The sequence below is a fragment of the Elephas maximus genome, chromosome 8 (assembly GCF_024166365.1).
Source record: "Elephas maximus indicus isolate mEleMax1 chromosome 8, mEleMax1 primary haplotype, whole genome shotgun sequence".
NCBI lineage: Eukaryota > Metazoa > Chordata > Mammalia > Proboscidea > Elephantidae > Elephas > Elephas maximus.
The window spans coordinates 62,781,171-62,794,311 of NC_064826.1; the positions used below are offsets into that span (position 1 = coordinate 62,781,171).

The 13,141-nt window shown below is 39.1% G+C and overlaps 1 protein-coding gene across 3 annotated transcripts in view; it reads right to left on the reverse strand.

Moving 5' to 3' along the window:
- Window positions 1-13,141, reverse strand: part of CDK6 (cyclin dependent kinase 6) — a 276,759-nt gene that overhangs the window by 136,473 nt on the left and 127,145 nt on the right. For all 3 annotated transcript variants that reach the window (XM_049894331.1, XM_049894332.1, XM_049894335.1), the window contains exon 4: window positions 2,859-3,026. In XM_049894331.1, the coding sequence (XP_049750288.1) occupies window positions 2,859-3,026 (168 nt within the window). The remainder of the gene's footprint in view (window positions 1-2,858; window positions 3,027-13,141) is intronic.

Here is a 13,141-nt window from a genome sequence, read left to right on the forward strand (position 1 = left end):
TCAGTTTACTTATAATTCCTTTAATGTTCCACAAATTCAGTCCTAGTTCCTGTATGACATAATCCATTTCAAAATGTTTATGTCCAGGAAGTGGTGTGCAGTCTTTTTCTCTTGAAGAAATACTAAAAATAAATACCACTTCCATATGAAAAATTGTGATGTCTTTACACATTGCCATGTGCACGTAAATCAATGGATTCCTTCATTAAATGGATTTTTCCTTTAAGTAGAAAAATACAAAATCAAGATTTATTAAAATGGTGGGAAAATTAAAAAATGCAATACCTTATAGGAAACATATAATTTTATGGCTGCCATTAAATTCCAGCTATCATTCTTTCAAATAAAGTCTCAATTTGTTCGTGTCTTTCCCAGCTGCTAACATTTCTTTATGTCACCGTAGGAAATACAGAGCATGCAGTACAGACCAGATACTGAAAACTCATGTATATGTGACAGCCTCTCCCCTTTTCTCTGTCTGTGAAATAATTTGTCTACATTTTCTTGTCTGAACATATCAACTTTCAGCAGGAATGGAATGTTAATTGATGCTACACACAAGCTGGGCTATCATTCCTCAAATTTATTAAGCAAAAAAACAAAAAAACAAACCAAAAACCAACTAGGTTTCCTGTTTTTATTTATGGTTGTTAGCGCCCATTTGGGGGGAATCAAAGTAAAGTGTCTCACCCTTCCCTCAATTACTGTACCCTAGGAGACCAGTTCCTTCCACCCACTCCCCTGATGGCTCTCCAGATCACAAGGCCTATTCAAGCTTCTCCCCAGGGCCCCCGAAACAAAATGTGCAACAACTTCCTAGGGAAGCCCACAGCTTACCTCACCCTTCCACTGGGGAAACACAGACTCAACCCTTTCTGGGCTGATTATTAAAGAATACAAGGGCTCACCTGACCCAGCCCAAAGCTAAGGACTGTCCTTTTATCATCATCTTGTGCCTTGTCTTAACAGAAATGGTACGTGCTGAGCAAAGAGGAAACAAGCAGGATTTACCTTGATACTCCAAGGAATGCGCCACAGAAATACCAACTAAAACCCACTGCCGATGAGTCGATTCGGACCCTGCAGGACAGAGTAGAACTGCCCCATAGGTTTTCCAAGGCTGTGATCTTTATGGAAGCTGAATGCCGCATCTTTCTCCTGGGGAGCAACTGGTGGGTTTGAAATGCCAACCTTTTGCTTAGCAGCTGAGTGCTTTAACCACTGCACCACCAGGGCTCTTTCAAAAACACCAAAGCTCTGGGTCAAGTATATAATATTGGGAAATTAAAGTGGTCTTATTATGTGCAGGCTGTATCCATATTCCTGTGGTGGGGGGTAGGAGACTGCTGTACATTGAATCATCTTCTAAGGCAAGTTATCTCTCTCCGAATTTCCAGCTTCTCTCCCTGAATTTCTACGTCTGTCTCCCTCAGGGTTTCCCAGATGAAGCATTACTGGAATTTGGGGTAAACAGTTCTTTTTGTGCAGAATGTTTGCCTCCTTGAAGTGTGTCCACTAAATGCCAGGATCAGCTATCCCCATCTCCCCGCAAGTTCTTGTGACAACCAAAGATACCCCTATACATTTCTTAACAATCTCTCCTCTGCCCCAAGGTGGGGGGCAGTGCTGACCCTGACTGAGAACCACTTCAAGGGTAAAAATGAACTATATGTGAAGAATGACAGATATACTGACCCAAGAAGATTTTTTTTTTCAAGGTTTATACCTGTGACGGCAACGTTTCTATAGTCGTCACTGAATCAAAGGGATTCTCCACTCCGACCTCCTGCCCAAAATAAGTAGCATAGCAGAGGAGCACTCTTTGGCTTTTTGTATCTTTGAACGAATTCGAATTCACGTATGTAAAATAGGTCTTTCAAAGGGGAAAGTAATTAGTACCTAAACCTGTTGCCGTCCAATTGAGTTCAACTCACAGGGACCCTACAGGAGAGAGCAGAACTGCCCCGCAGGGTTTCCAAGGCTGTAATCTTTACAGGAGCAGACTGTCACTTCTTTCTCCTGTGGAACAGCTGGTGGGTTGGAACCACTGACCTTTGGGTCAGCAGCTAAGTGCTTTACCACTGCGCCACCATGGTTCCTCTATAGTTCCTATTGAGCTACAGCCTAGCCTAGCCTCTTTTTATATTTGGGGTGCAGAATTTCATGAAAACTCATCTTGGAAACAATGAAATGTAAAGAGGAATAGAAGCTAACCCAAGTAAATAGCTATTATGGTTTTGTATCTGAATGAGACAAAGAACAGGATATCTTAACTGCCACTCTGTCAAAACAGGGCCCTTGGGTTCATTCTTTCTATTCTGGCTTGGATGAAGCCTTCACATGGCAGGGCGTGCTACATGCTCAAAGGTCATTCAAGTTCACTGTAAATTTAATTTCTTCTTTACCATCAGCACCACAGTTTAGGGAGTACATTCACACACCTGCATAGGTGCTCTGGCTGTTTCTCAAATTAGGAAGCTGCAGACAGGTCAGGCAAAGTTCCTAGAGCTCTCTGTTCCCTGACACTGAGCTGTGTTCCCCGGACATTATATATGCAGTTCTGAAAATAGTGACTATGGCAAAAAGCATTTGGAAACTTGTAACTGATTCCTCTCTAGTGGCTAAGATGCAATAGGCTATTTCTGCAATGGGTCATGTCCACAACAAGGTCAGCCTGGATGTGTCTGCAGTTGTAAGTAGAATGCTTTCCCCCTACCTGTTGCTAAGAAAAGCGCGCAGACATTCTGTCCACCAACTGACTGCAGGCATTAAGAGCAGTAGGGACATGAAAGGGGGCAATTTGCTATTTAAAAGGGGAAAAGATAAGTTTAGTAAAAAAACAACACTGTCTCACTCACCACTGACGTAAGCGCCATCTGAAAACTGTAGATCCGGGCCAGGCCGAAGTCAGCCAGTTTTATTTGTCCACTGCTGGTCACCAGAATGTTCTGTGGTTTTAGATCGCGATGCACTACTCGGTGAGAATGAAGAAAGTCCAGACCTCGGAGAAGCTGAAGCATCATATCCTAAATAAAATCCAAAAAGAAAATAAAATCAATAAATGATCAAAACAGAAATTCAATACATACCATATCTGAGGAACTCCCAGCACTTAGAGGTGCTTAGTACACAGTAAGCATTCAATAAATATTTGCTAAATGAATTCATCTCCCTTCTTACCTCTCCACTCTCCCATTCTCAAGGACCCTACAAGAATTTTCACTCTCAACCTGTACTTTACTTACAAAAGGACAACTTTAAAATAGCTTGAGATGGCGTAGGAAATGTTCTGGAAGGACAAACATCAAATTCTTTATTCTGGGGAGAGAAAGGAGGTGGTGAGAAGAGGATCCTTTTGGCTGCATGTACTTCTGTATTGTTTGATATATTATTTTCAATGTTAAAATCCAGTGAGTAATAATATTAACAGTAATTATTATTTTTATAGCACCGAAATACTAAGCAGACACTATGTGTCAGGCACTATTCCAAAGACCTTGCATTTAGTAAGTCATTTAATTCACACCACAACCTTAAGGCAAGTGACAGGCCATCACCCTCATTTTACAGGTCAAGAAACTGACAGGCAGGAGTAGGTTAGGTAATTAGACCAAAGCCACCCTGTTAGCAAGAGACAGAGCCTTGATTTAAAGGAGAGTCTGGAAAACTGGATTCAAATCCTCAGTGCACTTTTTTAGTAACTCACTGAAAAAGTAAAAATATAAAACTGCACAAGCCATTTAATTCCTCTGAGCTTCAGTTTTCCCATCTGTTAAGTGGGAAAGTAGCAAAACCACTTCCTAGGAGTAGCACAATATTAAGTGTTCAATAAATGAAAGTTCTTATTGGTATTATCATTAACCAGCATGGAGTAGGCAGGCAGTAACTACACCAATGTCACACCTTCTTTTAACTTTGTTGTTGTTAGTTGCCATCAAGTCACCTCTGGCTCATTAGCAACCTTAGACAATATTCTGTTGTTAACCATTAGGGGTTTTTTTTTTTTAAATGGTATAATTTATTTAATTCTTTGTTGTTGTTGAGAATATACACAGCAAGCCACACACCAATTCAAGAATTTCTACATGTACAGTTGAGTGACATATCTATAAGGTTTTCATTGGCTAATTTTTGGAGGTAGATTGCCAGGCCTTTCTTTCCAGTCTGTCTTAGTCTGGAGGTTTGCTGAAACCTGTCCACTATGGGTGACCCTGCTGGTATTTGAAATACCGATGGCACAGCAAACTGTAAGACATCACGGTACGACAGACGGACAGATGGGTGGTAGCTTATAATTTCAGGACCAATGAAATTAGATATAAGATTTAAAGTTCAGAAATAGTGTCTGAAAGTAGGAAGTTAAGACCTCGATCATGTTCCTCTGAAGTCAGGGCATTAAGAGTGGACCTCCCCCCTCCCCCGATATTGTGAGAATGGTGTGTACAAGGGAGCTATTCTGCTGATACAAGAGTTAGAAAAATGATTAGGCAGCATCATGGACTCGGGAGCTGGACGGGGCTCCGAGGATGCACTTGCCCATCAGCTGGAGCACTGAGCTCTCTCACTGAGATCAGCATATTTGGTTACTGGTTTATGGTTCTGGTTCTGCCTTCCGAGCCGGGAGTTCTCTTTTCACATCTTTGCTTGTTTAAAACCAAAAAACCTTCGTTTTCTCATCTATAAAGTAAATAATGTTTACTTTTAATAATGTTATGAGGTTTAAATGCAGCAATGTATGCAAAGTGGTAACACAGTTTCTAATACAGGGTAAGCATTTTCACAAAGGGTAACCATTAGGATGATTACTCCCAAAATAATTGCTGTGTTTTCCAGAGGGAAACAGATTCATAAACAAATATAAGAAAATGTAGCTGGCACTACACTGCCGGGATGAACAAATAGCTATGAGGGGGCACAGACAGCACACGGTGTACTGGACTCATTTTTTGGGGTCCACCTAATGGTGGCTCGCAGGGGTTACCTTCTAAGCTTAACAAGATGAAAGCCCTAGAGGAGAGTGCGCTGGCAGGTACTGGGCCTCATGGCTTGAGAACCACTGCAGGTCAAACAACTTGCAGTGAATAAACAGGAGTGTGCAAAGAACTGCAAAAAGGTAGAGAAAGTCCCCTGCTGTAGTGAGTTTTGGAAACGCACGAGCACAACTTGTATTAAAAAGCATGAGTAACCTAGAGTAATGCCATGCTAGTTTGTCATATTTAGCTTCCCATACGCTAAGCACGGATCATTTAAAATAGCAGGAAGAACAGATCTGCTTGGTTCATGCTTCAGGGTTCAAACAATTTAAGCAGTCAATTAAAAATAAAATTCAAACATTTGAGCTAATTAACTAACAATAAGACCCATCTAAATTGATAAGAAGATGGAACTACAAAGCACAAAAAAAAAAAAAAATCACATGTATTTTTAAATATTTCTTTAAAGTCCATATTACATTTTCCATAATTATAAAATTGATGTATGCTGCTTAATGCAGACACTTATAGAACTTAAAATATATAAACCCAGTGCCAGTGCCGTCGAGTCATATATATATATATAAAATATATAGATAAATAAATAACCGGAAGAACAAAAATCACTCAAAATCCCACCACACAGAAACCAGAGAAAACTTCCACTGCTAAATAACAATTTTTGTGTATCCTTCTGGCCTGTCTTTTAAACATTACATAAATTATCATATATGCAGAAATAAATATGACATATATTTAAATAAAAATGGTTATTATTCTGCAAACATTCTTTTGTGACCCTTTTTAAAAACATTTAACAATTTGCTGTGAATATTCTTCACAGGAACAAAATTCTTCTACAACATATATACGTTTTTTTTACAATATGATTTTTAATGGCTATGTGGTTTTCCTCCCAGAGATATAACATCATCATTATCATTAGGTTTTTGTTGTGATATTTTGGAATTTATACTATAGGTCTAGTTCCTTATTTAAAGACTAAGTAGATTAAGATGATTTGTTAACATATCAAAACAGGGTTTAGGCATTGAGAATCCACATGACTGCTCTCGTATTGATTTCATGTTAACAGTACCCATCCATTGCCATGGAGTTGATTCCTACTCCTAACGACCCTATAGGACAGAGTAGAACTGCCCCCATAGGGTTCCCAAGAGGTAGGCTGGTGGATTCCAACTGCTGACCGTTTGGTTAGCAGCCACGCTCTTCACCACTGTGCCACCAGGACGCCAAAACAGTACCCATAGAGGTATGGTTACAAAAGAATTATAATTCTTCAGATTTTATTGGGCTACTTTCAATTTTCCTGTTTAAGCAAACTGGGTTTTCTTTTACAATACCAGATACAATTAGTACTCTCAATCAGTGACTTCTGAATTAATGATTTCAAAAACCATTGCCACAATCTTATTAATCACCTTCAGTAATTCAATTTCGAGTTAGGTTGATGAGCAATTATGGACCTGCAGTATGGATGATTTGGGAACCCCCTCAATCTTCAACCGTCATTCACTGGAACGCCTAATCTCAAAGGAAGTACACTCAGCTGTGTCAGGAACACTGGTCGCAAACAAGAATAAGGCTTGGTTTCAATTCCAGAGAATGACGTATAAATGAATAAATTACAAAAACATTACCTACACCATAAAGGTAAGAAAAAAAAAAAAAAGCCTTCCCTTTGGAATCATGAAAAGTGTTTTGATCGAAGATACCTCAAAGGATTCTCTACTTAAGCTTATTATCTGTTTTATCACCTCAATTTATAATATCTTGAGACCTACTTTCAAATTAGCTCCACAAGATTTTAATCTAAATGAAATCACAGTACTCCCAGTGATGCAATGCAATGAAACTTATGGATACTACCAATTAAGGCTCTTTAAGTTAAACACAGGTTAAAAGTTTCCCTCTTTATGTTAACAATGCACAATTCTAGTATAAAAAGCTGGAACATCTAGTCATACCTGTGATAAACAGTCACGTGGGGCCCTCACTCTATTCCACATGACTTGGAAGCGTGCTTCAACAGGACACCATTATGGAATGAAGTCTGGCTCTCAGTAATTTTAGGTGTGGCTTTGCTCTTGGCAACTCCCCTAAAAAGACTCCAGATTTCGGTCTGATTAACAGAAATCTGTAAAGCCTTGTAGTTGTTTCTTTTAAATGTTCTATAGCTCTAATCTTCTCATTTCTTTCAAAACAAAATAAACAACCAAACAAAAAGTCTGCCTCAACTTTTTCTTTTATCACTGGAACCTATTTCCCAAGTAAAAAAAAACTAGCATTAGTTCCAAAACATACTGAAAACACCACATGGTAAGTCACAGAAATGATGGCTTTGATGGTCAACTCTAAATATTTGGATTTATCTAGCTAATTTGAGTGATATAATTACATCCTCAAAGTTTTAGTATCCAAAGTGTATGTCATTTGTTCATCTGTCGTTGTTAGTTGCCACTGAGTGGATTCCAATTTATGGAGACTCCATGCGCAAAGAGTAGGTTTTTCAAGGCTGTGACCTTTCAGAAGCAGATCACCAGGCCTGTCTCCTGAAGTGCTTCTGGGGGAGTTCAAATGAGCAACTCTTAGGCTAATGCTTAACCATCTGTGCCACCCAGGGACTCCGTGTTTATTTACGTAAAAATTCAAAATAAGATATATATAACTTGTAAACAAGAATAATCACTTGTCTCCTTATAATGGATAAACCACGCAAAAAAACCAAACCCGCTGCTGACTCATAGAGACCCTATAGCAGTTTTTTCAAATTTGCTACCCAAATTTCAACTGAAATATTTTCACATTGGCTTGTTTGTTTACTATGAAGGGTCCCTATTCACTACAGTCTAAAATATAACAAAGACTTTTTAAACTGAACTGATAACAATATCTTAAATTTAGATAGGGCTTATGATTATAGGAGGAGAGGTAAAAGATCACCTGAGTCTGTACACAACGGGATTCAAAAGAAGGTAGAGGGCTGTTGACAACGATGAGAGATATCTCTTTTAAAATTACAGCTCTTCCATAAAATGTGGTAGAATATTACTATATAAACAATGAAGTAGTGAATAGCAAAGCCACGCTAAAGTCTTGTAAGTCAACCAGTTGGGTTCCCTCACTGGCGATTTCACGTATTCCCTCCACCACTGTGCTCAGGGAGAACCGTTCCATAAGTCACTACACCAAGTTTAATGAAACGGTATTCCACTTTTACTTTACTTCAACACATGACAGGGGCTCCTTCATGCCTCCACTGATCAACTCACAGTAACAATGGGCTTCAAAGACTGCTTTACAAATTGGTTCCCTCTACTTCTCCCTTTGGTCCTCAGGAGTTCCCAAAGAATACTTCATCCATAACTACAAAGGGTAAACAAAACAAACAAATCCTAGTTGAGGAAGTGCTTAAGATGAGGCAAGAGGATGGTTAAAGATGGCTCCTTAAAACTTTCAAGCCTCCAGGAAAGGTGTAATCGGTGAGTTCAAGGCATGCAATAAACCTGGGAAACAAGCTAAGAGATAAACCTGGGAAACAAGCTAAGAGTCACTCATGAGCTTGGTTCCCAAAGGGGAGATGAAGAGCATAGTCAAGCTATGCCACAGGCCCGTTACTTTACCATCGTGTATGAGGAGGGTGAGGAAAACAAGGAAGGCCACACATCACCGTGGGACTTCTTAGCAGAAACAAAGGTGAGACCCCTAATTGGAGATGATGGCATTCTATTTTTAGTGCTTCCAGGCAACTGAATAAAAGCATAAATGTGGCTTTGTATATAAATTTTGTTACTAAAATATGCATTCTGAAGAGAGAATTAAAAGAATCCATATATTATTCATTCTTGGAAGTTATGATAATACTAAGTAAAAAAATCATTCTCAACTAGCTAGACATTAAAAAATAACAACCAATTTCTACCAAGCCTGGAAATGTTGTTGGTGTTTAAGGAACAATGTAATGACTAAATGGGCAATCTGAAAGAAGGAATCATTACCTCATCATGATGGCTATTAATAACCCACTGTGGAAAGTCATCAGGAACTGAAACTACAAATACGCAACATTAATTATAACTTCTTCAGTGCAAGATATAAAGATCAACATAGCATAAATAAATAAGAAAATTATAAAGTACAAGTGCCTAAGTTGTTGGACTAATGACCCAAATGGTTACTGCTCTGTACAAGCTGATTTGTGACCCACTTAAAGACATTTAAAAATACACTGTGAATATTTTCCCACTTCAACAAATATTCTGCTATAAGAAAAAAAAATTTTTTAACAATATGGTTTTTTTAATGGCTGCGTTTGGACAAAATATCTTTTCATCTTTCCCCACTCGCCCTCTCAATTCCCTCTTCTGAGAATTTTCCCCTCACTCCGTACTTTCCTCCTTTCCAAATGAGGTAATGTATTAGAGAAGTAGGTTTTCCACAGAGCAGAGCATATTATTATTTGACTGCTGCAGCAGACATTGTTGGTTGCCAGCCATGAAGGATCAGTCCAAGCCAATGAAGACAATCATATTCCCCTAGTAACTGACCCAGGGATAGACATGAGGCCTGATCCTGGCCAATGAGACCTATGGGCAAGTCTGCTGGAGGTTTCTGGGAAAGATTTTCCTACCTGATAACAGAAGCACAGTACAAAGCTCATCTGCTGCACTTCCTCCTCACCTCCCAGCCCCCACCCACATCTTATACTGAATGCTACTGTTTGAGGTTATGAACTGGCAGCTGTAGCAACTATCTTGCAAGGTAAGAGGAGACATCAGCCCACTCAAATGAGAGCTGAGCCTGGGTCCTTGATGACATCCTTGAATAGCCGAATCAACTCTAGGGCTGCCTACCTAAGGCCTTCTACGTGTATAAACAGTAATGCCCTTATTTAAAGCCACTTTTTCACTGGACAGTTTGTAATCCACAGTTGAAAATTATTCCAACAAATGTAACAACTAAAATTATATTATTTAAAATCTGTTAAGGACACTGGTTTTTATTCACCACCCCTCCCATGGGACCTGTACCAACGTTCCTTTTTTCTTCTTGCCACTTATCCCTTCCAGGTGGGGCTCGTTTTCCTTATCTCTTGAAACTTACACATATCTTTGCCATTAATACTCACGGCATATTCTTCATCACTCATTTACTGTCAATTCCTCATATTCATCAGGGACCATGGCTCATTCTCTCTACCCCACATTCACCATCTTCCTGCATAACTTCAACATCCTTAGCAAGTTCCAGCTAACACCCAAGCGTCACAGAACTTTGACTCCTTTAATCCCATTCCATTTTTTACTATCTATTCCCATTGGCCAAAGCCAGGAATGTGTTTTTACTCATCTCTGACCTTTTTTTTCATTAAAAAAAAATTTAAGTTCCATATATTTGGCTATCAAAGCAGTAATTTACATAAGCTTATTGCACAGCATAATTAAATTTGGAAAGCAATTTCTTTCTTTACATAGCATTCCCTAGGTCTGCCTATTCTCCCATCTCTCTTGCTCCAAGGTCATTCCATTTTAACCTCTACGCAAAGCTTAATCTTCAAGTAGTCCAACCACTCTTTTTCTTGGTTCCCATGTGTGAGAATCAACCTGACAGCAACTAACAACGACGACAACAAATACCTGTGATGCAGAGAGCCGTTTCAGGGGCAAAAAGATCAGACACATGTCCGTTATCAATGATGTCAGTTTCCAACTTTGACTACCTCAGTGCCACGATGTGCAGGTTCCTAGTCAGCCTTCTGGCTGACCATCTCCCTTCCTTCTCTGAGCAAACTAGCGTACACCATACTTCAGAGAAAAACTGAGACCATCAAAGGAATGTTACTGACTCCACCTATATATTTATATGCACTGGCGTCCCCCTGCCTCCCTCGTCTCTCAGCGGGAACGATTTCCTTCCTACTATACGGTATTCATCTTCCTTCCACGCAGGATCCTGTTCACTCTAGCTTTTTCAAGTACCTTGCCTTGCTATCATGTATCTGTAATTTCTTGCTTCTTTAAACCAAAAATATCAAACCCTTTGCTGCTGAGTTGATTCCAACTCATAACAACCCCATAGGACAGGGTATAACTGCCCCATAGGGTTTCCAAAGCCGTAATCTTTTTTTAAAATTTTATTTTATTGTGCTTTAGGTGAAAGTTTGATTTGTGACACTGATTGTAATCCCTGCAATGTGTGCCCCGTCCTTTATCCTTATCGCATTTTAGGTTTTATTCTTAGGTCTTTGATACACACATTTTGAGTTTTTGTGTATTGTGTGAGCTATGGGTCCTATTTCATTTTTTTTACAGATGGACAACCAGTTTTGCCAGCACCATTTGTTAAAACGACTGTCTCTTTCCCATTTAATGGACTTTGGTCCTTTGTTAAAGATCAGCTGACCACAGGTGAATGGATTTACATCTGGGTTCTGGATTCTGTTCCATTGGTTTGTGTGTCTGCTGTTGTACCTGTACCAGGCTGTTCTGACTACCGTGGCTGTATAGCAGGTTTTGAGATCAGGTAGTGTGAGGCCTCCTGCTTTGCTCTTCTTTAGTAATGCTTTGTTTACCCAGGGCCTCTTTCCTTTCCACATAAAGTTGGTGATTAGTTTTTCCATCTCGTTAAAGAAAGCTGTTGATATTTGCATCGGGATTCCATTATATCTGTAGACTGCTTTGGGTAGAATTGACATTTTCACAATGTTGAGTCTTCCTATCCATGAGCATGGTATGTTTTTCCATTTATGTAGATCTTTTTTGGTTTCTTGCCATAGTATTTTGTAGTTTTCTTTGTATAGGTTTTTTACGTCCCTGGTTAGATTTATTCCTAAATACTTTATCTTTTTAGGGGCTATAATGAATGGCATTGTTTTCTTGATTTCCTTTTCTAAGTTTTCCTTGTTGGTGTATAGGAATCCAACTGATTTTTGTATTTTGTTCTCGTGTGCTGCTACTCTGCTGAATCTTTCTATTTACAGTATTTTTCTTGTAGAATCTTTGTTTTTTTTTTTTTTTTTTAATGTATAGAGTTGTATAATCTGAGAACTGGGGCAGTTTTAGTTCTTCCTTTCCAATGTGGATGCCCTTTATTTCTTTTTCTTGTCTTACCGCTCTAGCTAGGACTTCCAGTACAATGTTAAATAGGAGAGGTAACAAAGGGCAGCCTTGTCTTGTTCCTGTTCCCAGGAGAAATGCTTTCAGCCTCTCTCTGTTGAGAATGATGTTGGTTGCTGATTTGTTGAGAATGACGTTGGTTGTTGATTTTGTATAGATGCCCTTTATTATGTCGAGGATTTTCCCTTTTATTCCTGTTACTGATTTTTTTTCCTTTTTAATCAGGAATGGGTGTTGAACTTTATCGAATGCCTTTTTTTCATCAGTTGAGATGATCATGTGATTATCTTCTTTTGTTCTATTTATGTGGTGTATTAAATATGACCTTGAGTATATCCCACCCGAATTTAGAGACCATCTCAAGAATAGATTTGATGCATTGAACACTAGTGACCATAGACCAGACGAGTTGTGGAATGACATCAAGGACATCATCTATGAAGAAAGCAAGAGGTCACTGAAAAGACAGGAAAGAAAGAAAAGACCAGGATGGATGTCAAAGGAGACTCTGAAACTTGCTCTTGAGCATCAAGCAGCTAAAGCAAAAGGAAGAATTGAAGTAAAAACTGAACAGAAGATTTCAAAGGGCCTCTTGAGAAGACAAAGTAAAGTATTATAATGACATGTGCAAAGAGCTGGAGATGGAAAACCAAAAGGGAAGAACACACTAGGTGTTTCTTAAGCTGAAAGAACTGAAGAAAAAATTCAAGCCTCGAGTTGCAAGAGTGAAGGATTCTATGGGGAAAATATTAAACGATGCAGGAAGCATCAAAAGAAGATAGAAGGAATATACAGAATCATTATATAAAAAAAAAAAAGAATCAGTTGATATTCAACCATTTCCAGAGGTGGCATATGATCAGGAACTGATGGTACTGAAGGAAGAAGTCCAAGCTGCTCTGAAGGCATCGGTGAAAAACAAGGCTCCAGGAATTGATGGAATATCAATTGAGATGTTTCAACAAACGGATTCAGTGCTGGAGGTGCTCACTCGTCTATGCCAGGAAATATGGAAGACAGCTTCCTGGCCAA